We start from the raw sequence: 24,904 nt of genomic DNA, 5'->3' as shown, positions 1-24,904 counted from the left end.
TGTCGTGTTGAGTTGTGCTCAATTATAACAGCTTATTTATACAGTAAATGATCACAGTTCCTTTGTCATTTTAGAGAACAGATGGCTAATTGAGAAATAAGTCAGCAAGTTAAATGAAAGTAATTTTCACCAATGGCCTTTAATGTATCACCAGCTCTGCTTCTTCAGCTGGTGTTTGATTGATTTTCCTGGTGCATACTGATTCGTGTGTAAAAGACCCTTTCAACACCCTGATTTTAAAATATCTGGGTCTGCTCTTGCTGCTCTGTCATGAATTAATAAATCTTTATAATTGCAAGGTTTTTTAAATTCTTAATGGTATCAGAATCATCTTAAATGCTCTGTGTCACGATGAATCCAGGCGTCTCGGTTCACGACTGTGACGGATCATCTTTGTGTTTTGCAAGCTTGTGTTTCTACTTCTCCAGCTGCTGGAAGGGATTTCTCCGGCATGGTCTTGTTGCTTCTGCTCTATTTCCGACTGACCCGCTTCCATCTTGAATCTGTGTCAGTGGCCTTTGTGCTCAGCCAAGAGTGCTCCTCCCAGAATGGTGACTCCCGGCCAATCGAGGGTGGGGAACGCGCCATAATTGTAAAAGAAAAAAAAACAAAAAAACTTCACTGATAACCACCTGCTCCCCGTCAGTTCCATTTCCTAACACAACCTTAGTTTATTATTAATTTACATCGTCTCTTGTGTATCTTATTGTATATTTATGCTCATGTGGAAACATGAAGTTCAGTTTAATGACTTCCCTGTGAGAGTCGTACATTAGATCCTTTTCTGCCAGCTTCCCCAGCATTAATGTAAGTTGGTTCTGCTGTTCTAATTTTAAGTCTATGCGCTTGATTCACATGTCGAGAAAGCTCAGTGATGTTTGCTTTCAGCTTTTTTCACCGTCTTGTTAAGGGCAGCAGCTCTGCGTGTTGCAGGTAATGAAAATGACAGTGGATTAAGTCAGCACAGAGCAGTAGGTTGGATGCGTGTCTTAATCAGGGATTGCCCCCACATTTTGCCCGCTCAAAAACTCAACATCGAGGTGACACACCTGCAGGCTTAATATCCAAATGGTGTCATCAAAAACAGATCTGATGATACACAGGGAAATATGGCTTTATAATTGCATCGTTGCTGCCCTCCTGTTGAGAATGTGCAGCGCTATTAGCTGGAGAGGCTTTTATCTTTTTAAAATGAGACCAGATGAAGAGCTCTTGCATGCTCCAAAGCATCAGGAGAGCAGCCGCAGGAAGGTGGATTATTAAAGGAGAAATATGTCTCTGCAAACACAAAAGCAGCAGATAAACACATCTGTAAGACAGAGCTCAGGAGACGGACTGCTTTTGCAGTGCTTGACCTGAGATCACCTTTTTTGCTTTATTGAATAAAAGCTCAAAGTTGTTTTATTATTACAGAGGGAGCTTAATTTTGTTTTCCTTGTGGTATTAAAAGCTTTGGTTTTAAATTTAAAGTTCCGATGGAGGTCTCTTTATGTTAGATCTCTTTCACCAGTTCAGACCATTCGACGAATATAAAGATGGGCAAATTAAAACTGATGATGCCTTCTCACACTGGGAGTTGGATAGCAGTGTTACTGTGAGAGGTGGAGATAAGCCAAATACGAGCACACAGTCCTTGAACTTGACGCAGTGTTGGTGCCGTGGTGGATAAGCCGGAGGGATGCTCTGTTACTCTGTGATTGGATGTGTCGCTGTCAGGCAGCTAATGACGACCTGTGAAAAAGAAAAGGTCACACAGCAGCTGAATGGGTCTCTTTTGAACTTGACTGACTGCTCAAGACTTTATATTTAGTAAGGAAAGAAAGAGAGGAGGGTAATTTGTCAATCACCTGCCTATTAGCTGGTGACACTGAGGGTGTGGTTTCGCAGTCAGACCTGCCTCTTGCTCGTCACACATTGAGTCAAAGGAGAAAGTGAATATTTCACCAACTGAATTGCACGTCAAAGCCACCTGATGGTACAGACCTCAATAGTATATATTAAAAAGGATAAATATGCGTTTGATTCTCGTTTTTGATTCTTGTTTTTTGGCTACAATGTGGCCCAAATTCTCCTTTGATAGTAAAGGTTGCCAACCCCTCTTGCATACCTAAGTTAGACTATTTCTGCGTCTAAATCCTGAAAGTTAATTGATGATTTGTGTAAATGGAATTGAATCCCTGGTAAAACCTATTTGTGATGCAGAGATGATGTCACCCCTTTTGTGCCTTTTGTGTCGAAGGAGGCCGCTCGTCTGTCCCCCTCATTTCATTTTAATGAAAAGCAAGACGTTTCACACACTGTGCACACAAAGAGCCGTGAAAAGCAGGGCGCCGCATACCGAGTGCTGTGCTGATCTGTCCCGAGAGATCACAAAGGCCCAGAGCCGCTTGCACGGCCAGGAGAGACCAAGAGCACGGACAGTTTATCAAGTGCAATGAAATCTAATAGCCCGACCTCACAGCTGCTCAGTTCCTCTCGATTCGCTTTCAGATCAGCCGCCCGGTGTTTCCGCAGGTTGACCGTGCTGCGCCGCAGACGTTGAATCAGCACTGTGGCAACTAAATGATGGATGAGTTGTAGTAAATTGAGATTAGTATTCCTTGCGCAACCCGCGGCAAAAGCAATGACTAATGCGGGCCAGGAGAGATGGAAAACAAGAGCTGGGCCAGTAAGCACAGGATCACACAGACACTGAGCAGCTTTTTATGCTGATAATCCCAGCCTTTGGTCTTACTTCACAGTGTGGGTCAACAGAACCTCTCACAACTTGGCATTTGTTTTTCCCAACAGATTGGATTATGGAACATCTGATGCTAATTCTTTATGTCTGCAGATATCAGATGTCTCGTACAATTTTCAAGAGAAAATCAACTTTTCCCCTGATATGCAGGAGAAGGGATCCAATTTGCCCAGAGACAGTCCGCATCATGTGTTTGTTCAACTGTTGGCAAAGAGAAAAAACATGACGGGAAACATCCAAAAAAATTAAGGGAAACAGTGAAAACTTATGTAACCTGTGTCACTAGCAATAGAGAAATATGCACTAGTTTCATCTACTCACCTTCAGCTCTTCCTGGGCTTCAGTGTGACTCAGCGCTGTTTGAAATGGACTATAACTTTGAGTTAATATAAATAATCTGGATAACGTTCCTGTTGGATTAATCACACTGTGAATTCCAGCTGTCGGATGTACTGCAGCACAGGCCGGCGTAATTTGTGAGGACAGCGGCGTGGCTTTTTCTTCCTCTCTTTTCTCATCTGTCTCTTTCTCTCTTTTTTTTATTGCTTTCACTTCACATTAAAGGAATTAATGGTCTCGTTTGCTTTCCGTCCAGGAGTAAGATGAGAGGATTAGCATCACTTTTGGGTGTCTGTTTAAGCTCAAAGTACGAAAGTGTGCCTAGCAGCCAGTTAGCATAAAAACATGCCGCTTTTGTCAGAAGAAACAAACCAAATCCATTTAATTTCAATTTGGAAGCTCACAGCTTAACACAACTATCGCCAGTTAGTGGGTTGTCTTATTTTGGGTTATTCAAAGTTCGACATCTGCTCAGTTCAAGAAATAGTAGTTACGCGACAGCTAAATGAAGTTCCTACATGGCAGCATCTGGACAAATTAAGCAAATTAAATGTCCTAATTAAATGCTGAAATGCTAAACTTTGTGGACCTTTTGTAATAACTGGATCTGGTTAACTGTTACCTAACTTTAAGCTAAGCAGCCAGTTTAAGCTGTTTTCTAAGATGTGCTCAGAAATCAAATGTATTTAAAACCAACTAGCTGGGTGCTGGTTTAGCTTACCAGGTTGAGAAGGCGACCTATATACCAAAAGAGAAATGTAGAGGCATGGGTATGAATCCACTCTGATTTGCTGTATATAATCCCACTGGTCTTTCTTCCAGTTTTTCTGCCCCAACAATATATTTAAAAAATAAAGAAAGAACTGGACAGACTGAAAAGTAAAAATCTTGAGAAAGGATGATTCAGTTTGTTTAAAATGTGGACAACAGCTCACATTTTTAGATCAACTTTGCTGGGGTTCATGGATTGAGCAATTCTAAATGGAAAGACTTAATTAGATTTAAAAAGAAAAAACAGTTTCTGGGGCTTTGTGGAGGAGAAAAGTAGCAAAAGGAGAAATGTTTCTGGAGTTCACTTAGCAGCTGGAAAATTAGTTTAATGAATGCTAAACAGCCACTTTGATTTGAATACACAAAGTCTGCAATAAGGTTGTTTTGCTTTCCAGTGATTCGTTTAAATCAGATAAAGCACTTTTGAATGTGATGGTTCTGTTTGCACTTTTTTACACTTATTGAACAATTTACAGCGGTTTTCCCGAGTTTTTAAATGATGATTCCATCATTTAAAAACCAGGTAGCTATCCAAACCTACCTGGCCCTGTGTTTAAAAACTAATTGCCCCCCAATCCTAATTACTGGTTGTGTCACCCTTGGCAGCAAGAACTGTAATCAAGTGTTTGAGATAACTGGCAAAGAGTTTTTCACAACACTGTTGAGAAATTTTGGCCCAGTGTTCTTTGCAGAGTTGTTTAGTCTTGCGACATTTGAGGGTTTTTAAGCAGAAACAACTTGTTTAAAGTCCGGCAAAGCATTTGAATCTAATTTCCTTCTGAACTTTGCAGTGATTGGGCCACTTAAAAACCTTGATTTTGTATTGAGCCATTCAGAGGTGAACTTGGACGAATGGATGTCCCGTCATTCTCCTTCAGGATTTTCTGGTTCCATCAATTATGACGAGTTGTTCATATCCTCACGCAGCAAAGCAACCCCAGACATTACACTGCCACCACCATGTTTGACCATGATTGATCTTTTTTTGAAATGCTGTGTCAGTTTTACTGAAACGGGGTGTAAAAAGCATAAAAATATTTTACATCATGGATTTTTTTCTTGGTATTCTTTTTTTTTTTAATGCCTTCGCTCATGATTGGGCAATACAGAAAAATGACAAAAGGTTTGGATGATAAAAATCTGCTTTGCCATCCAAAATTGATCTCTTAATGACAGACAATCAGAAATACCTAATGTCCTCAGCGTGTGGCGGTTGACCTGCTTCGATCTTGTGGCCTGTCGTGCGTCAGCTGTGTTTTTGATATGCTATTTTTTTTTTTTTTAAACTTGCCCTCCAGTGGAAAGCAGCAGCATGTGAGGAGCTGTCCTCTGGGTTTGGCTGTGAGCTTATGGCTCTGCGTCATTTGTCAGCAGACTCACAGAAAGCAGACATGATAACCCATATTAGGGATTTTTTATCACTGAATTCTTTACACATAAAATAAGCTTCACAGAGATTTTAACTGAGGTTTAATAGGACAGATAGAAAGATGTGACTGGAGAGCTTTCTCTGTTTAATGTCATGTCTCTATAATGGCTCCCCTGATGACCGGGCTGCATGGAAAGCCTCCCTGGCTGGGTGGCTTCCAGGTGTGTGAACATCAGCTCACAGCTACATAGGATAATGTTATCGACTGTAGTGGGAATTTCACAGTGCAGCTGTGGCTGTTTGTCGCTACCCAAGGAATGAAAAGTGACTGCACATCCAACGAAAATACGAAGCTGTTACCCCGACAGTGTGAAAAGTAGACGCAGGAGGAATTCGCTGGGCTTCGACTCGGCTCAGATTTGCAATGCTGAATCACACGTGTACAAGCATCTGTTTTTGATTTGCTCCATCCCTCTCACTCCCTGCCTCATACTCTCCCCTTTTCTTCCCTTTCCGTCCTCCCTTGCCTTCCCATGTGTGCGGGGGTAGACTTCTGGTCACGCCTGGACCAGAACAGGGTCTGGGGACGGTTCAGGAAGTACGTCAGTTTGCTGAAATATTGAAAGCAGGTTCAGCATAAAGGGCAAAACGCTGGGGAGACGATGTGTGTGAGGATGTTGCTGAGTCTTCGGTTATGACACCTAGCTCTGATTCACAACGTAAATCTCTTAAATATCTTCCAGCAGTAATAAAACTTAAAAGTCCACCGAGGAGCAAAAGGAGAAGACGGAGTTTTCCTTTTTGCACTCCAACAAAACTGCTGTGACTGAAGAAACACACTCTCAAATCCTTAAAGTGAGGATTTGTAATTTTTTTTGGCTTTGTGTAGATCAGTTGGTTCATTTTCTGGTTGACTAACCTGCAATTATTGTTAAAGATTAATATCAGTTTGTACATGCTCCAGATAGCTTTTCTTCAAATTCTTTAATTCTCACTCGCTTTTGCAACTTTGTACTTTTGTGTTACTTGCAGCAACACTCCACCTCATTGTTAGTCCATTTAAAAAACAAAGTTTCAAAGAGCTGGAAAGTAAATAAACGGCAGACAGAAATGAGACAGGTCGAATCGTCTTACGTTTCACGCATGTGCAATACAGCAACGCAAGCGTTTTCAGTCGTTTCAGTGTGGATGAACAACTGTTCGGAAACGATTGAAAATGATAGTGTGGATGCGGAGCGTTTTTAGACGACCAGATTAGTGTAGACGTAGCCTAAATCACATATATCATGAAATAGGAGCTGGGGCAGTGGTGGGTTGCAAAGCAGCTTGCAGATGCACAGCTTAAAAATTGACTTTAATACTCAATCCTTTCTTTTCAGCTCATCTCTAATCATGGTCTCTGTTTTCCTGCCATCGGCATTAATGTACTGACCGCTATCACTGGTTTAGCTTTGATAATGAAGAAAAGTGTAGAAATGTTTAAAAGTTGTGCTTTTTCTCTGACTCCTGTCACATTTACTGGCGTCAGACGACCTACTAACCCGACTCTGTTGCAGAATTTGTTGTATTACCCACCTAATCTCCAGTCACTAAACCACCAACTGTCACATTATTTCACTGACCTTTGCTAAACCAACAGCGCAGTCAGTATTTTGCATTCCACTTTACTCATTTTTCATTGTTTTCTCACTGTTTTCCATGCTTGTTTGCGGCTCACCTCTGAGAGTTGAGTTTGCCGAAGAGGCCAATGAGCCGTGACTCGGCTTCATTTTTTTCTCTCCTCGTTTTCTCACAAAACTGTGTAATTCTGCTCTTTTCTTTCGTCGCTCTGAGTCTGGCAGAGCTGGCAATGCTGCGATTCTCTGGGGGGCTGTATTCAGTGCCTTGTTTCTGCATTGTTAACTGAGCGCAGACAACTGTCCCACCACGCTGCACTTCGCTGAATTGCTGTTGGATTGCGGGTCTGTGTGACTTTTTCACATCTGAATAGCAGAACAAACCCTGTACCCTGCCTGCCTTTGTCTATGCTTCCTTGCTGGCAGTGTCATGGTCTGGTTAAATCACCGCTGACGGTCACCTCAACTTTCAGGTTCATGGGCAGGGTTAGGTTAAGAGGGTCCAGAGTGACGTAAGGGGCATGTTGCTGACACGGTGCATAGGAAACACCTGGGGGAAACCTCGCAGGAAGTGACAGCTCTCCTGTTATCTTTGACTGTCTGTCAATAAGCTAATTCTTTTTTTTGTGGATTTCTGGATTAAAACTAAGACATCAGACAGCCCAGTTAAAGTCTGTGCAGCCTGAAAAGGATGTGAGCATAAGCCGTGTCGAAGCTGCTGTTTCTGTAAGCACCATCTCTCAAGCTTCTAGACAGGAAGGAGCTGAATGCTTCACACGTCTGGTATGTCTTTCTAGTGGAAGCCAAGCTGCATGTTTAACCCACAAAAATGCTGGGAAGACTCCCAGCTCAGCCCTGTCACAGCCGGACACATCACGCCTGTGTAGGGATTTTCACTAGGGGGATTTCAGCTATTTCACCAAAATGTCAGGGTGTTGCACTGTAGGTTTGGCTTTCTGTGAGCTATTCTGTGCTGGTATTTTACTCCGACAGCCTGGTATGCTGCCTAGAAAAAGGCTGAGAGAAGCAGCACATCTGTAGGCTTTATTGTCTTCCTCCCTTCAATGGAACATTGTCCAGGACGTTTCTCACAACTCAGGCCTCTCAGTGTGTGTGTGTGCGTGTGTGTGTGTTGACTTTCTTTAGTCTCCTGCATCCCAAATATCTTCATTGACATTTTTGTGTGTTGCAGTCATCTCGGACCACCCTGAGTTAGTATAAACCTACGCCGCCATCCCAGACCTCACGTATCCTGACCTTTTTTTGGCCTGTCCCTCCTTCCCAGACGGTTGTACAATACTCTTGTGACGTCACACATATCCTCTTGCCTCCTATGTAATAATAAACACTCAATCCGAGGCTGTCCATTTCCCCTTTATGATGCACAGGAAGAACTTGTAGGCCAGCTCCTGAAATAGGGGTGGAGTTCTACTGAAAGGGTTAATCTGTGTCACATTTCCCCCTACGTGACTGTTGCCATTTCCCCCTTGGGCTGTGGTGGCCTAATTGTATGACCCCCTTCCCACCCTCAGAGCTGAAGGGGGATGTATGGAGCAGGCGCTGCATTGTGCATGGTGGCTAAACTTTTTAACAAGCAATTAGCTTGTTAAAAAGCTAATTGCAGCCACTTTTTTCTAATTGTGCAGTGGTGACACTTTTAAACCTGCAGTCAACTTAATCTTCAACGCAGCAAGGTTTCAGGTGAATACAAGAAAGTGATGTTGGCATCCATTCAAAGAAGAGGTCAGTTGATTTAGCAGCTGATCAGAGTGTTTCCACCAGTTCAGTCTAGAATTAAACCGACCATTTCCAACCAGGTTTCCAGCTGGTTGGAAAAGAGGAAAAACAGAAAAGATTCACGGATGTAATGAAGGAGGACATGGTGAGGGTGGGTGTGGCAGGGGAGGATGCTAGACATGCAGATGATCCACTGTGGTGAGCAGCAAAACTCCAATGTATGTCTTCAATTTTTGTGATATGTGTTCTACATGGGATTTTAAAGTGATGGTGATATTTAACCAGAGACCGAAATCTTTATAGTTTGAATATGGCCATGGGTGTGAACTTTCATAAAAGGTAGACTGTAGCGTTGCAATTGCCAGATTAAGCTAAAAACTGGAGGCTAAATATTTTAAGGTTATTACAGCTTCCTTCTGTCCTGTAGTTTCATCCTTATGAATGAATAATTAACTGTTCACATTTAATTTTTTTCCCATTTTGGGATCACTAGACCACAGCGTCAGAAGAACAGAAAGATAATGTGGTGTGTTAATTTCTTTGTGACATTTGCTGAAGTGTGTTCGCAGGCTGTTGCATCACACTGCGCTGGTCGTCGGCGCGCAGCGGTGGTTTTGCTCTCACACTTGTGTTTTATCCATTACAGCGCTGAGAGTGAAACCTGCATTGTTGTGCGCTCATGTATTACGAGCAAAGTGGGAGCGTATTGTTTATGAAATCCCTAGAATAGCTTCACCACCGACCTGCAACAAGTCAAGGTCACGCGGGACTCGCTGGCTCCGTTCCCGTTCATTGTCTCCCTTCTCCAAGAACAGCGCTGTCAGCGGGAAGTTCGAAACATGTCTGCTTCCAAATCGACTGTAAATACCGGACGCTGAAATTGGTGGTTACATTTGTAGATGGACCTCATCTTCTCTTCCTCTCTGAGTCTGTTGTTGTGTTTATACGCTTCAGTGACTTCAGATAATATCCCTAAAGACTAGGGATATTATTAGGAAGCTAATGGGTTTCTAACCTCAAAGCTCCAGAGGTTTTTAAGAGCCTTAAAGGTGTGATGTGTCGTACAGTGTGTAAAGACTAATTTTAGTTTTTATGGTGGTTTATACATTTCTTTTGTATTTTCTTCATGTGGTTTGAAAATGATACAGATGGTTTATCCTTTATTAAGCACCTTACAGTATAATATATATATTATTTGTTTTGTTCTTTTCTTTCAGCTAAATTGAACTACTTTCTGTAGTTATAAACATCTTTGATTTTTTTTTTAAGTGGATTTGTTTGACATTGGGTGGGGCAGACACTTTCCACTGCCAACAAATGTTTTGTCTGCAAAACTGTAAAGCAATACGTACGTAAGTATAAATGCTGGCATTGCTTTTTGCCAGTTGTGTAGGTTTAATACACAACTCCCACAGCAAGTAACTTGCAACTGCAGGCAGTAGTCCTAGTTCACTTAAGTCTCTCTGAGCTGCTCTTCACCTGCTGAAGGTTCTGGTTTGGGCGGCGTTCTAGCTCACAGAACAAGAACCGCTGTCAGCGACGTTAGAGAAGCGCCGTTTGCAGGGCGATAGACTTTCTGGACAGCAACCCAATGACATTCATGAGCACAACATTAGCTACGTGTCCAGCCAGTTTGTGGGGAAACATGAGATAGGAAGAGCTGGAGCTAGCCGGGGGGTATTAGATATCATAAAATATTTTAGTTATATATTAATATTAACTGAGGAGACTAAAACTAACAGTAAAACTATACTTATTTAAAAATGCCAAACTATAAAAACTCTGGAACTAGTTTGTTAGCCATCAAATTTCAGAATAAAAGCCAGGTGAAAGAAATGCTAAAATGAGTCACAAAATACACTCGTCCAGTCTGTTTGAGAGAAACACTGGGCCTAGTTTGGCTTCACTTTCTTGTACAGTCATCAGCTTTATATACAAGCCCAAGCCCTGATCAGAGAAATTGATTCTGGAGCTGCTGGTAGGTTCAAGAGCCTCCTTATTGCTCATGTATTTGGAAATAATCTGAGCTTACTCAGCAGTACCAGTGAACACACGTGGTATCTGACTGCTTCCCTTCAGGTTATCCAAATAGATCAGGAGTCTCTGAAAATATGTTTTTCGTAAAGGCAAAAGCGAGAGATCCACAGTCAGATGTATGATGGAGATGTGATGTTGCTTTTAGACACTCTCTCCTGACTGTCTTCAGTGCTGAAATCCATCCAGCTGTCTGACTGCAGAATGAAAGGAGATATTGTGCAGGAGACGTCTGTTCCAAAGCTGACCTGCAGTTAAAGCTTTGAAATATTAGTGGAAAGGCTGACACGGGAAAGAAAACCATCACGGATCCAACTCCGATGTAACAGGAGAGAGACTTTCAGGGTTATAATTGTGGATTTCGGGGCTGTGCTTTTACACACTCTTGATGCAAGTCTTCAGCCCTGAAATCCAGCTAATAACTCAGGTTTGTGTACCCTAACATTAATCTGTCTGAGAAGAAGCTAAAATTAGATAATCCAGATGTTTTGCCATTTCTCTTTGGCGCAAGTCCGCGAGCCAGACGAGTTATAAATGGAAACGTTATTTTCCTTATTAGAAGAATCTCAGAGGATGACTTCAATGAGAGCGAGGCAGCTGTACTTGACATATTTGCATATTTTGTACATGAAAGAGCCTTTTATCATGTGGTAATTATTCTGACTGCCTTTAACATGTTTTTTTCCTTTAGTCCAAAATGTGTAGATGTCTTTGTTAGGAGTGTGTCGGCACGGCGTCCTCGCGGATGTGTTCAAGCAGACGGTTACGAATTTGAGCGAGCGTGATTTCAGAAAGAGCGGGAAAGGCTACCTCAGCTGTTTTTTCTGCGCAGCTGTGAAGCAAACGGAGGAGATATGCCGTGACGTTCCCGATTCTTTGGCAGACGAGCCCTGCTCTTGTCTTTGAGTCCCTCTGTGCTGCAGAAGAGGGCCGAGGGCAGCTGCTCAGAGGTCACGGCGGGGTCGGGGTTTGGCAGTCAGTGCTTACTCTTAAGTGTGAATAAGGTGCAGCTCTTTCTGAGCAAGTGTTACATTCAAATGTTAAAAAATCGCCTGTTATATAGTTATACTGGAAGTGTAATTGGTTAACAGCTGGTCCACTGAAATATCTTAACATCTGTTGGCTTGATTGCCATGAAATATTAAACGGACGTTTGTGGTTCCCAGAGGACGACTTGTACTGACGTTAGTGATCTCTTGACTTTTCTTCAACTGTTAACAGGAGGTGGTTCATGGTCTGCAAGTATCTGATGATTTAATAACAAGTTTGAAATCGGTTGATCTATTTTAATTATGTAGAGCAGGGCTGCATGATTGTGGCTAATTACTGGAAGAAACTATTCATAATCATGATAATCTATAATATATATATATATATGCATATACAGCGGGGAAAATAAGTATTTGACACATCAGCATTTTTATCAGTAAGGGGATTTCCAAGTGGACTATTGACACAACATTTCCACCAGATGTTGCCATCAAGCCAAATATTGAAGTCATACAATCAAATCAGAACATATAAGTATACAAGTTAAACCATAATAAATAAAGTGAAATGACACAGGGAATAAGTATTGAACACACTTTATTCAATACTTTGTAGAAAAGCCTTTGTTGGTGATTACAGCTTCTAGACGCCTCTTGTATGGATAGACCAGTCGTCTGCATTGCTCAGGAGTGATTCTGGCCCATTCTTCCACACAAACGGTCTTTAAATCTTGAAGGTTCCTTGGGCCTCTTTTATGAACTTTAATCTTCAGTTCTCTCCATAGATTTTCTATGGGATTTAGGTCAGGTGATTGACTGGGCCATTCAAGCAACTTGATTTTCTTTCTTTGAAACCACTTCATTGTTTCCTTGGCCTTGTGTTTGGGATCATTGTCTTGCTGAAATGTCCACCCTCTTTTCATTTTTAGCTTCCTGGTAGATGGCAGCAGATTTTTATCCAGAATGTCCCGGTACATCTCTCCATTCATCCTGCCTTCAATAATATGAAGTCTGCCAGTACCCCTTGCTGAAAAGCAGCCCCAAACCATGATGCTTCCACCCCCAAACTTGACTGTTGGTATGGTGTTCTTGGGGTGGTGAGCAGTGCCATGTCTTCTCCAAACATGGTGTGTAGAATGACTGCCAAAAAGTTCAATTTTGCTTTCATCTGACCATACTATAGTCGTCCAATAATCCACAGGCTTCTCCAAATGCTGTTGCGCAAAGTTTAACCGAGCCTTGACATGCTTTTTGTTCAGCAATGGAGTCTTGCGTGGTGAGCGTGCATGGATGCCATGGCGGTTCAGTGCATTGCTTATAGTTTTCTTTGAAACAACAGTACCTGCTGATGCAAGGTCTTCCTGAAGTTCTGTCCGAGTGGTTCTTGGCTCTTGGAGAACCCTCCTGATTATTCTTTGGACTCCTCGGACAGGGATCTTGCGTGGAGCACCTGATCGTGGCAGGTTTATGGTGAACTGATGCACTTTCCATTTCCGGATAATGGCCCCCACAGTGCTCACAGGAACATTCAGCATTCTGGAAATGCACCTATAACCATTCCCATCAAAATGCTTTTCAACGATAAGATTACGAAGATCTTGAGAGAGTTCTTTGCTTTTACCCATCATGAAGTCTTTCCTGTGTGCCTTCTGGGTAATGAGGAGCCTTTATAGGCCATCAATTAGGACTAAAGCAGCTGATATCAATTAGTACTGATAGGGGACAGGATTTCTCTATCAATACTGACAGATTTCAGGTGATCTCCTGGCTTTCTATGTCATTTTGCCCCTTGTTATCTCCATGTATTCAATACTTATTCCCTGTGTCATTTCACTTTATTTATTGTGGTTTAACTTGTATACTTATATGTTCTGATTTGTTTGTATGACGTCAATATTTGGCTTGATGGCAACATCTGGTGGAAATGTTGTGTCAATAGTCCACTTGGAAATCCCCTTACTGATAAAAATGCTGATGTGTCAAATACTTATTTTCCCCGCTGTATGCTTTTTCAGCCTAAGTGCTTTATATCTAACATTCACACTGTGATGAACATATTGGGAGCAATTCAGGGTTTAGTATCTTGCCCAAAGCATGCAGACTGGAGCAGGCAGGGATTGAACCAGCAACCTTCTGATTAGTAGATAACCTGCTCTACCTCTTGAGCTGCAATAAAAAGGCTTGGGTTCTATTTATACAGTAGTGGAATTGAAATATTAGAATTTAAAGATAAAACTGTATAGTTTCTGTTCTATAAAGTCTCACTTTACTCTGTCTTTGCAGGTAGAGGAGGTGAAGTGATGAAGCAGTAGCTAAGACAGCAAAATAATTCTTTCATGGTCAAACTAGCATGTATATGTGAAGACCCGTCCACTTAATCAGGCTTTGGGTGGCCAGGTTACATTGGTAGATGGTTATAATTGTATGCAGTGACTGGAGTGAGTAAAGAGAAACTTGAGAGTGTTAAAATAGAGGAGAAACCAGGGAACAAAGGAAAGACACAGCTTTCAAAACGACTAGGCTTTAAAAAAAATCTAAAGCTTTGCAAGATCAGCAGGAAAAAAAAAATCCTAAAACGCCGAACTAGTCCTCTTATTTTATCTCATGCTTTGTTATGAGATACATACTGATTTTCATCCTTCATTTTGGCAGGATATAAATGCAACACTTGGCTGCAGGAGTGTTGCTTGATTTGAATGTTTCTGCTGAAGAGTCTCTCTGTTGTCGTGCAGCATTGAGAAGATGGGATTCATCTGCTCAGATTATGTGGGAATTTTATCCCCTGCTCTGTGTTTCCCTGCCTGTTTGCGTTGTCGCTTTGCTGCCTGTGATCAGCTGGCCGATGGACAGCATCAGAGCTCAAGTCTCTCACCAAGGGAAGCTCTGAAAATATGCACGCATTCTTCAAGGTCCAGCAGGACATAACAGACTAACGGAAGAGAGAGAGAGCATAAAAAATCAGAATCTGTCGTGCACAGCTTGCAAAGTTTGATTGGCTTATGTGTTGGCGTTTTTGTTCTTGCAGTCTTGTTTTTCCAGTAATTTTGCAGATGAAGCCAGTTTAGCCACTGTCAGAAGTGTAAAAGTTGTATGAAACCTTCTAAGGCCTTGTAGAGACATTTTTGAAGTCTAAAAATAACCATTATGATACTAAAGAGAGGATGATTTAAATCAGATTTCACCAAAAATAAAGACCGGAGGAGCTAACACACTGAATACAAATAGATATGGGAAAAACACATAAACACTAATACCTCAGTTTTATGGTTTTACATAATATTTTTCACTTTTTAAAAAAATGTAACATTGTAAAATAGACAGTTTTAATACAGATTTGCAGATAGTCCACATATGTTGGCAGGCTTGCAGATAGAAGTGAATAGATATCATGTAAGTCGGGTAAAGTGGTATTAAGTTGTATGTTTTAAAAGAAAAAGTGTGTATGTGTTCCGAGCTGTGAGACCATTAGACTGTGTGTGGATCATCTATCTTTTATATCATCACTGTAGACGAGATCGCTCACCAAGACTTGGAGAGTAAATTATGATGGATGGCCGTCTCTAACCACAGCTGGATCAAAAACCAGCAATAAAAGTTGAATTTGCTTTTTTGTGAACCTTTTTAATTACCTGTGGTTTTTCCTGTGGAGTCAGAGGGACCAAATGAAGATGTAATTGCCATTTCAGAATTAAAAAAAATATTAAAGAAACAGTGAATATTTATAGTTTCTGACAGTGAGATGGTCTTATATAAAAAAAAAAAATGCAAATGCTAGTATAAATGAGTCCCTGTGGTATTACTGTTGGCATTCAAAAAGTCGTTAATGCTTCTGTTTGAATCTTCTTTAGTTTCTTTCTACGCTGAATATTTTTCGCTGTGCCTTTCCATCTCTTTCTGAGGAGAAGCTTCAAGCTTCGTGCTGCTTCCCTCAGGATTTATGTGCTGTGGTCTGTGGTGTTCGGAGGAGTATCACACAGCCAATGCAAGCACGAATGAGGGAGAGCTGGCATGGGTCTGGCAGAGACAGAGGAAAAGGAGGAGGAAGTGGTGGTGATGGTGGAGGGAGCAGACGAGCAAAAGTTCAGCCACAGCAGGCAGACTGGTCATCTGAGGTGGAGCGCTTAACACGCAGCCAGACTCTATCCCACTTGGCTAGAAAAAACATCAGGTGTTGGTTTTGGAGAGGTCGTGTGCAGTCCAGATATCCTCCCTATCTCTTCACCTTTCTCTTTTGCTTCTCCTGGCCTTTGTTTCTGGGCCAGACGTCTCTCAGTGGTCTCAGCGGAGATCTGATGGCGGCCTATTAGCAGTGAGCTCAGCTGGGCTCCACATGCATACAGTGCGATAAGTTCCTGACATCTTATCAGAGTTTTGGCTCTGGTGAATTCTTTACAGTGAAGTCATAAGGGAGGAACGGATGATAGACGATCATATGAGAGGCTCTGACACTCACAGAGCAGCTTTAACTCAGTCTGCCTTTCTTTGGGCTTCACTGAGCCCCTGCGATCCCAAATAACCAGCATCCTGAAGCTTATCCCGCTGGATCTGTTAGTTCAGGTGTCCCCTGGAGCAAAATACTTATCTTCACCTTCAGAACTTAAAAATGTGATACCTGCAGAGGAATTTGGCTTTTACAGCAGTGAAATAATAGAATAAAACAAAAGTAGTAGCTCACACTCACTAAATTAAAATCTGCTTAATGTCAACAATGTCTAATGTTTATACTGGTCTTTTTAACTAAAGAAACACCAACATCCTTAATTCCAACGCCCACTGTTAACATCTTTTTTGACAGTGAAGAGTAGAAACAAAGTTTTCAAAGAATGAAACTCAATATAATTAATAAAAGAACATGCACTGAAGCTGGGGATTCAATATTTGGATCTGATATCAGTTTTGATCTTGAGCTGACTAACATAGTCCATTTGTTATTATTGTTTTATTGATTAATTGCATTTTAATGGTCCGTGCCTTCCCTGAACTTGACACCAGCGAGTTTCCATACACAGAGGCAAAGATCAGAGACTTGAAATCGTTTGGTGATCTCTGTATTAACCCACTAAATGAGTGGGTGGGCTTGGAGGGCAGTCTGTCTGCCAGAGTTGGTGAATGGTTGCCACTCAGCTATTTGGCTATAAAACAGATATTTGGTGGTGGGGGTGAACGCTTCCCTTCACTTGCAGAGTATGCCCTGAACGTGCTCCTATCTGGATACATCCACGTTAACCCAGTGACAGCTCACACATCCAGTACATGTAACTAAATCTCTACTTTCAGCGATGCTGCAATTGAAGCATAAATGAGTCATTATCGCTGCAGCAGACACGTCACTTTTGCGAAGCCATTAGCACAGATGTGTGTTCCTGAAGAGGGTTTGGGGGTTTAATGCGGCGACGCAGTCAGCACAGTCTGTGGCAGAAATTTGAGCTGAGCTGTCGGAGAACAGAAAGCCGTTCAGTTTAAGTATGAGTGACACATCTAAGCTTTCAAGTGGAAAATAAAGGCAAGGCTTATGAAACAATAGTCAGGGCTTTGAACATATGTTGGGAAGGGTTTTACTGCAAACATCTGAACTCCCTCTGCACCGTAAATGATTGGGTTACTGCAGACCGTAGAAAAGCACAAGTCTTGGTAAAAGATGAAATAAATGTGACACCAACTGTATGAATACAAAAATCTCTACGGAGGTCACAGGATTTTGGTTGGTGAATGCATCATTGGTTGTAGTTGTAGGTCGCTTGCTTACCCCGACTTACTCATTGGCTGCTTCTATTCCTCCTCAGCTTTATGTGTCACACAGCAATAATAGTCCCAACTCAAATAACATATCACGGGAAAAAATGTAGCATTCTTCCAACATGGTGATTCATGAGAAGGAGAAAATGTTCAGACAGAACTTTGCCTGTGGTCATGTATGTGTACTTGTCAGTTTAGTTCAGTAATTGTAAACAAATGATAGGTTTAATCACCATGACATCACTGATTAGTTTGTGGACTTCCATTTTACAACTTTGACTCTTGGTAATATGGCCTAACAAGCGAAAGATCCCTTGGTTTTATTATGGGAGGAGACACATCCCATTGGGGTGGGAAGGGCATCCGATGCGAAACATCTGCTAAATCAAACATATGGAGGTACCTTCTGTGGCGAGCCCTTATGAAAACCACCTGGTTTTTGTCATCTTAGTTTGAAGCGACTGTATTGATGCATTGCACAGATTCAGATCTGCTAAATAGATAAAATACAAATTAAATACTAGAAACTGACACCAAAAAACCTGGTGTCTGACCATCGTCTTGCCATCCATCGCCGCCTCCAACTAATGCATTATTTTTGCAAAGCAGTCTTTAAAAACTGAAATAACATCACATTAAAAATAATCAATTTTAAAAAGGAAAAGCTATCATTTGCAGAACAGAACATCTTATTATCTCTAGCTCTAGTGTTTTTGGTTTTTAGAAAGGCTGCAGTAGAGGACACTCAGTGCTCCAGCATTGGGAGAAATCCACAGTTTGAAAGTCCTGCCAGTCATCTCTCAGGGGAAGTTATTTTTGAGTTAGAGCTCTGAAAATGGACTGTGTAGATTTATATTTAATGGTCAGCATGGCATAGCCAGGGGTGACTCTGTGATCTTGCTTTTAGCTCACGCAGTGAGTGGTCTGGAAGAGCAAGAGGGGGGGGGGGGGGGGGGGGGGGGGCAGAGGGCATTAGGAGCCATGCAGCTAAAAATAACCTAAGTTGTAGCTGAAGGGGGTATGCTGAGTACACTCACCCTCCCTCCTCCAATAATCAACCATTCAGCCATGCAGTCCAGCCTCAATTAGGGCACTAAAGCAATCAATATTGTGACAAAATGCAGTTTCTCCAGACAGAAAGTGCTCCATCACCGCGCCTTCAGACAGACTTACAGATACGCTCGTGCCGTCTCCAGTCCCTCGTTTCCACTCCTTCATCCGACCCCACCTTTCCTCCGCGCTTCACTGGGGTTTGAATGATGATGCGGACATGCTGAAGAGTGTGCTGATTGTTGATGATCACTCAAAGATAACAGTGGGTCTATTGCACAGCTGTGTGCTGACACTGCTTCATCACTCAGTGGCTAATTCATCCTCCCAGTGGGCTTGCTGTCTGGAGGTTTAGCCGCAGGTTTTGCCCCAGCTGGAAGACGCTTGTCGGTCTGGTTGAATTTTAGGGGTCATTACATGCACCCAGTGTTTGCAGTCTCTTTAGCATCCCACCTGCTTGCTGTCCGCCCAGACCACCAGGTGGCTCTGCCTCAGTGTCTCCCTCCAAAACACAACCCTCTCTGATATGAATGCTCATCAGCATCACACACAGCTTCACACACTGCAGCCAAAACAATACATTTTAACTAACGCTGAAGGTATTCCTTCATCTCCATTCCTTTGTTGTGTTACTGCAAACCTGTAAAAATACATTTTCTCTCACATTTATTTGAGGACTTTTTATACTGAATACTTGACAGGTTAAGATCCTGCATATTATTCATATTACAAGTGCAAATAGGTGTTTCGAAGCCAGCTGAGACACGTGGTGGTTGGCAGGACTCATTTCAAATGAGTCCATCCTGCTGGGGACCCACCACTCGTGAGAGGAGCTGTTGGGATGTGGTGATTTGTGGATTAGGTTGTCTAAATGTTTAAATGTCCAGGCTTGTAACAGTAAGTCAGGATTCACACTGATGTTCATTCAATGCTTGATGGCAGGCGTTCCTGACATTTTGATGGATGTTTTTGCTGTTGTGATTGTCATAGCAACAGTAAACAATCATCACAGGTAAACTGACTAACTTACTGCCATAAATCTTTACATATCACCCTATTTTTGAAACTTTTGCACTGGCTTCCTGTTGGATGTAGATTTCAGTTTAAAATCTTGGTTCCCACTTTTCTCCAAACCAGGTTCTCGGATCCCTGGATAAGAGCCTTCCTGTGATTCTGTGTAACTGAGGGTGATTGGGACTTCCAAATTTTAACTTCCAAACTTCGGAACAGCTTCCCACTCTCTCTTTGCACCTGTGACTCTGTGACAGCCTATAAAGAGCAGCTTAAAACTCACCTGTTCAAACAGGTTGTGTTTGTGTTGTTTCGCTCGGTGTCCTGTGTGTCTGTTTTGCCTTTGGTGAGGGATTCACACATCTTTACCAATTAAACTTTCCTGTAATTTTCAGTGGGCTGAATTGGAACGTCTGGTGGATTGGTTCTGGTCCCCAAACCACACGTTTGACAGCTGAGGTCTAGAATGATTGTGATGTACATGTTACTAATCTGACTGTTTCCTTTCATTTACTTGTAACAAACATGTTATTTCACTGTAATGTTTATGTAATGTTTTCAGTGGAATATGATTAGAGAGAAAGGTTGTTGTAAAGAGAATTATCGCTTCAATCTGCAGCTCTTGCATTAGCATTTCAGCTTATTGTTTTCCTGTTTTGGATCACGGTCTCTGCTCTTAAGCTGCTGCAGCAGCTGTTCTTGAGATAAAAAGCTCCAAATAACCTCGGTACACGACTAAGACATAGTTAGAGACCAGCTGAACTGACATCTTAACCTCAGAACCCAAAGGTGGACACAAAAATAACCTGGTTTAAGTGAAGGATGTGACTAAAATTTTCCACCACTGCTGTCTGAACTGAAAACATTTTCCCTGAGAAGATACTTTAAACCACAAAATAGCTGGCCAGCATGGACATCACACTTATTTACCTTCCAGAATTTCAAAAGATCTCCGTTTAGCATCAGGTGGAACTGGTTAAGACGTGCAGTGGTTCTCGAATTAACGAGAAACAGAGGTGTTCTGTGACTTTGGGCCAGTAAAAGGCACCTCAGCCTCTCCCCTGGATGCCCAGTCAGCACGCCACCAGCCAGAAACCACCAGACCTGCAGCTTGCTCAGCACAATCTCTGTGTTTATTATGTTTTTACACCGTGGCTTAACTACACGGCTTCATGTCGGATGAATGTTTTAGACGGCGTGTTTTAAATGTACTGTGGGTGTTGCTGTTGGGTCTTAATCAGCCATTAAGGAGCGCCGTGTTTACGTGAGTTGATTGGTGGCATCTGTGTGAACCACATCTGGATGTACTGCTGTTTAATGGGCTCCCGATGAGGTTTTAATGGAGGTGGTCTCTTGTCGCTCCAGCCCTGTAATGAGTCGCGTAAGGCACTATTTGGCTTCCCCGCTCCTCTTGGTGTGAATGAGGGTCAGCTCACAAGCACATCAGGGACTTCTGCGGCCCACTTAAGAGACGGTTACCGTGGCTACAGGCCCGAGGCTCCATCTGCATGTATTATAGGAGGCGTGTGCATTCAGAAAAAAAGGGGAGTGGGGGGGGATACAGCTTGGAGGGAGCAGCTGTCCTACGAGCCGGTCTCTGCACATCTGGGACGGCTAGCTGGGGTGTCACCACGCTGTACCCGAAACTCGTCCATCACTGCAAGACACACATTGTTCACATTATGGTGTTGTTAGACCAGCGTAACTGAGGTTTAATGTTTGTGGCATCTTTTGTGTTTGTGTACACGATGTTTTGAGAGGATTTTTCCACTTTGCCCAACAGACTGGAACTGAAACACTTGGTTAGTTTCAGTCATTTGTTATCATGCCAAACATTCTGAGGTTTTCATTTTCCATGATCAGGGTTTTTGCCAGCGTTTTGAAAGCCTGGCCTAAGTTGACCCCCCGTCAGGCAGGGCTAAACATCACAGATTTCTATTTATTAGACAAAACCTACAAACATTACATTGACTAACCTGTGATTTCCAAAAGTGTGGGGACTATCATGGTACTGCAGGTGAGCCAGCAGAAGGTATTTTCAGCTTTTAATTTTCAGTTTTGACATTTAGTTTTAAACTGTAGACACAGAACTAGTGACAGCAGTAGGATATAAATAAATGGCACGTTGGTTTTAATTTTCCGACCCATTTTTGATCCTGAACTCGCCTTGTATGTCGTGAAGAGAAGAAGAAAACTTAAATTGAGCAGAAGTAAATCTTCTTTGGTTTATCTCATCAAACAGTTCAGATGTCCCATTGTAAATTTTGTGGTAGGCATTTTTTTCCCCAGTATTTTTCTGTATTTTATCCAATAATCAGTTAGTGGATTTAAATAATGAGTAGCAGATAAAGCCATAATGAAAAATAAGCTGGTTTGAAGGGTTGGCCTAAGCCCAGTGGTCGACCTTGATAACCACAGCTTCTACTCTCACCACATGAAGGATCATCTGAACATCCATCCACCCATCCTTCATCAATCTTGAATCTTGGACAAAATGAAACATACAATCTTTTCAGCGAGCTCTGGTCTTCCCCTGATTGGGATTCCTTTAGACTCGAAGAAACAGAGACCCTTATATTCACAGTGTTGAAGTACGCCGATTTCACGGATTCTTTTTGATGGTAGCGATCAGGCGGAAACTTTTACTTCCAAAATCAGACGTCTTTATTTGCGCTTAAAATAAATAAAATACAGATGGATCCGGAGACCTAGCTAACTAACCTACCCCCACTACGTCTAGCGAGGTCTGGCTCACAACTGGAAGTCAACACAGTCTTATGGGTTTGGTGTCCCGCCCATTGTACCCCCCCTTCAACTGTCCTGCCTGCGGTCTTCCCCACTTCAGCACTCTAAACAAAATCACCCAAGTTTAAGCATAGCTTTCTAATCCTCTCTACCTACAATGAAAAAATGAAAGCATGAGTACATAATCACATTTCCCACAAGCACCCTTTCTCACAACAGCCTCATTGTTTTGGTTACTCCAAAATAATGAGATTGGTTACTTCTGAGAGCACATGACCATAGTTGAGGGTTACAACATGATGGATTGGTAAATCAAAAGCTTCTCCTTCAGGTTCATCTGTTGCTTTACCGCAGCAGACATGGCCCAAAATACAATACACCTCACGATCCACCTCACCAATCACCCTGAGAAGTTAACTACTTTTTTTAGGGCAGCAAGTCTGCTAGAACAGCTGCTATCTATTTTTAACCTTATCTCGTTTCTTAATAACTCACAAGTAGTCGATTATTATAAAAAAAAACCCACCCTAAGCATCTAAACTCTTCTGTGGACATTTGCAAATAAAACATGACATTAAAATCAGTCCCAAGAACTGCTGGAGCCATGAACACATGAGGAGAACTAGCCTTTTGAAAAGCGAGCGCCTGCTAAGCGCTGCACTATCACATTTTTTAAAAAGAGCAGCTTCTAAAATGACATCAGCAATGAAAACAGTTTCGCTCACTGGCAGATAATCCCTGGGCGTGGTTGGGCTCAGAGCCGTTCAGCAGGAGATCAGTTGAGGTTACAACAGCACGTGTCCACATGTGGAATAATATGGTATTGATTATTTAGGTAATGCATGTTTCCATTCTGCACGAGTTAGAGCTTTTGACAGACATTTCCTCTCTGGAGCATTTCTCTCCCCCAATCCTCTCGGTTCCATATTAAGGGAGTAGAAGCTGTGGGGGTTGGAGAACATGTGCCATCCTCCGTCCCATGAGCTTGTTCAAGCGGATTAATCGACCTTGCTATACAAATTTGCCATGCAAACAACACCTGTTGTTTACTGCTTTCCCTCTAAGTCTGTAGATATTCACATCAACTATGAACACATTAGATTTCTGACGGGCGGCTCAAGATGGCAGACATGCTTGCGCTTGGGTAGACTAACCTTGTGCGTTTTAACTCCACTGGATAATTCCAAAACGTCACTCCCTTTTTTCATTTTGGCTCAACGTGCATTAAAGCAACAAACGATTTTGAGTCTTTAGGGGTGAGCAGTAATGCACATTTGCTTGTAAAGGTGGTTAAATTGAGCAACCAGGCATCCAACAAGTCCTTATCATTAAACAGTGAAGGAAGACTTCAACACACAGCACTTCCAAATTGCACACTAGCACTGGATGAGCCAGTTCTCCCAGATTTGAAATCCCAAACAGGACAAATCAGCTGTGCTCAGCCATCTGCAAACACAGAATTTGGGTGTAATTAGTTCTGCTGGTATTTGGCGGTAAAGCCAAGTTTTAACAGTGTGTGTGCTCTAGGCCTCATAGATAACTGTACAGCTGCTTGGATATTTGTGTTGCCTGGAACAAGAGATCCAGTCTGACCGACTGACCAACATTTCCATCCCTGGGGTTCACGCTAAAAATTGGAAAATGTGACTACATGAAGAAGCTGGCTGTAGATCATATTTAAACCATCAGCAACAGGAAGCACATACCGTAACAGATGAGCGGCACATAAGGGCGGTGAACGTAGACGTGCTTGCAGCGCACATACTCTGACATGACCTCAGCATGCGGAGGAGCCTCTGAGTGGTGTTCATAAGGCCTGTGTCATGCTGCCTCTGGGTGTAAATCACACGTCTCTCAAGGGTGGAGAGGGGAGCTCCAGATGCGGCTGGGTGCGGTTTCAGTGTTGACAGTGAGTAGGTGGACTGGGGGTTGTGTGATGAGCCAGACAGCTATGTTCCCCTCGCTGCGGAGAGACCATGTCTATCACTTTGTTTTGACAGAGCTGAGCTGCTCCCAGGATGGCGTCTCGCTCATTAAAAACACACCCGGAGTCTCGCCTGGCTCCGCAAAACTCTGTTTCATTTCTGGGAATGTGGGGAATAATAAGACTATTGCAGATCAACTGTTTTCCAATAAGTTAACATAATTCAATTTGTTACACATTACCACACGTATAATAATGGATTTTTCCTGCTTTTATTTTTCAGGGCGAATATTGATGAGGTAGAAACAGAGGTGGTGGAGATCGAGGCAAAACTAGATAAGGTAAGACGGTTCTTCTAGTTAACTAGTTAACATACAAAGATGATGCTGTAAGATGTTGTGAAAGGGAAAAATGTAGTGCAAATTGTCTTAATATTTATGTCTGTGGGCTTTCTTTTTACTTCTACTTGTGTCTTGCCTTTGCTTCTTTCCATAAAGAAGTTATTGCGAATGAAAGACTGAAAACAATATTGGATAAACAAAGTAAGCGTTCTATAATGTTTTCAGTTTTCCCAGTCCACGCTGTCAGTACTTGCTTTGTTTTTCTTGCTCTATAAGCAGTAAACGGAAACCAGGCCAAGTTTCAATAGCTTTTTCAAAAACGTGTTCAGAATAAATGAAACAGAAACTCAGCCCCGAGCACACCTGAAGGCACAAGACCTGCCGCCTTAAAGAAGCCAGTCCGGTTTTATGAAGCTTAGGGGCACCAACGTTTTTTGGTGTGTGTGTGTTTTTTTTTTTTTTTTTAGAAAAGCAAACATAATGAGGTCATTGCATTAAGTGT

General features: G+C 42.2%; 1 protein-coding gene across 1 annotated transcript in view; it reads left to right on the top strand.

Annotated features, from left to right (window-relative positions):
• LOC146611299 (arf-GAP with coiled-coil, ANK repeat and PH domain-containing protein 3-like) overlaps window positions 1-24,904 on the top strand; it is a 71,135-nt gene that overhangs the window by 4,560 nt on the left and 41,671 nt on the right. The window contains exon 2 of the mRNA XM_085343771.1: window positions 24,345-24,402. Within this exon, the coding sequence (XP_085199897.1) occupies window positions 24,345-24,402 (58 nt within the window). The remainder of the gene's footprint in view (window positions 1-24,344; window positions 24,403-24,904) is intronic.

The sequence above is a fragment of the Diplotaxodon limnothrissa genome, linkage group LG20, assembly GCF_057381915.1.
Source record: "Diplotaxodon limnothrissa isolate DT_005_m linkage group LG20, D_limnothrissa_male_GT1.1, whole genome shotgun sequence".
Taxonomy (NCBI): domain Eukaryota; kingdom Metazoa; phylum Chordata; class Actinopteri; order Cichliformes; family Cichlidae; genus Diplotaxodon; species Diplotaxodon limnothrissa.
The sequence above is the reverse complement of the archived record's forward strand: the minus strand, read 5'-3'. Positions and strand labels throughout refer to the sequence as shown.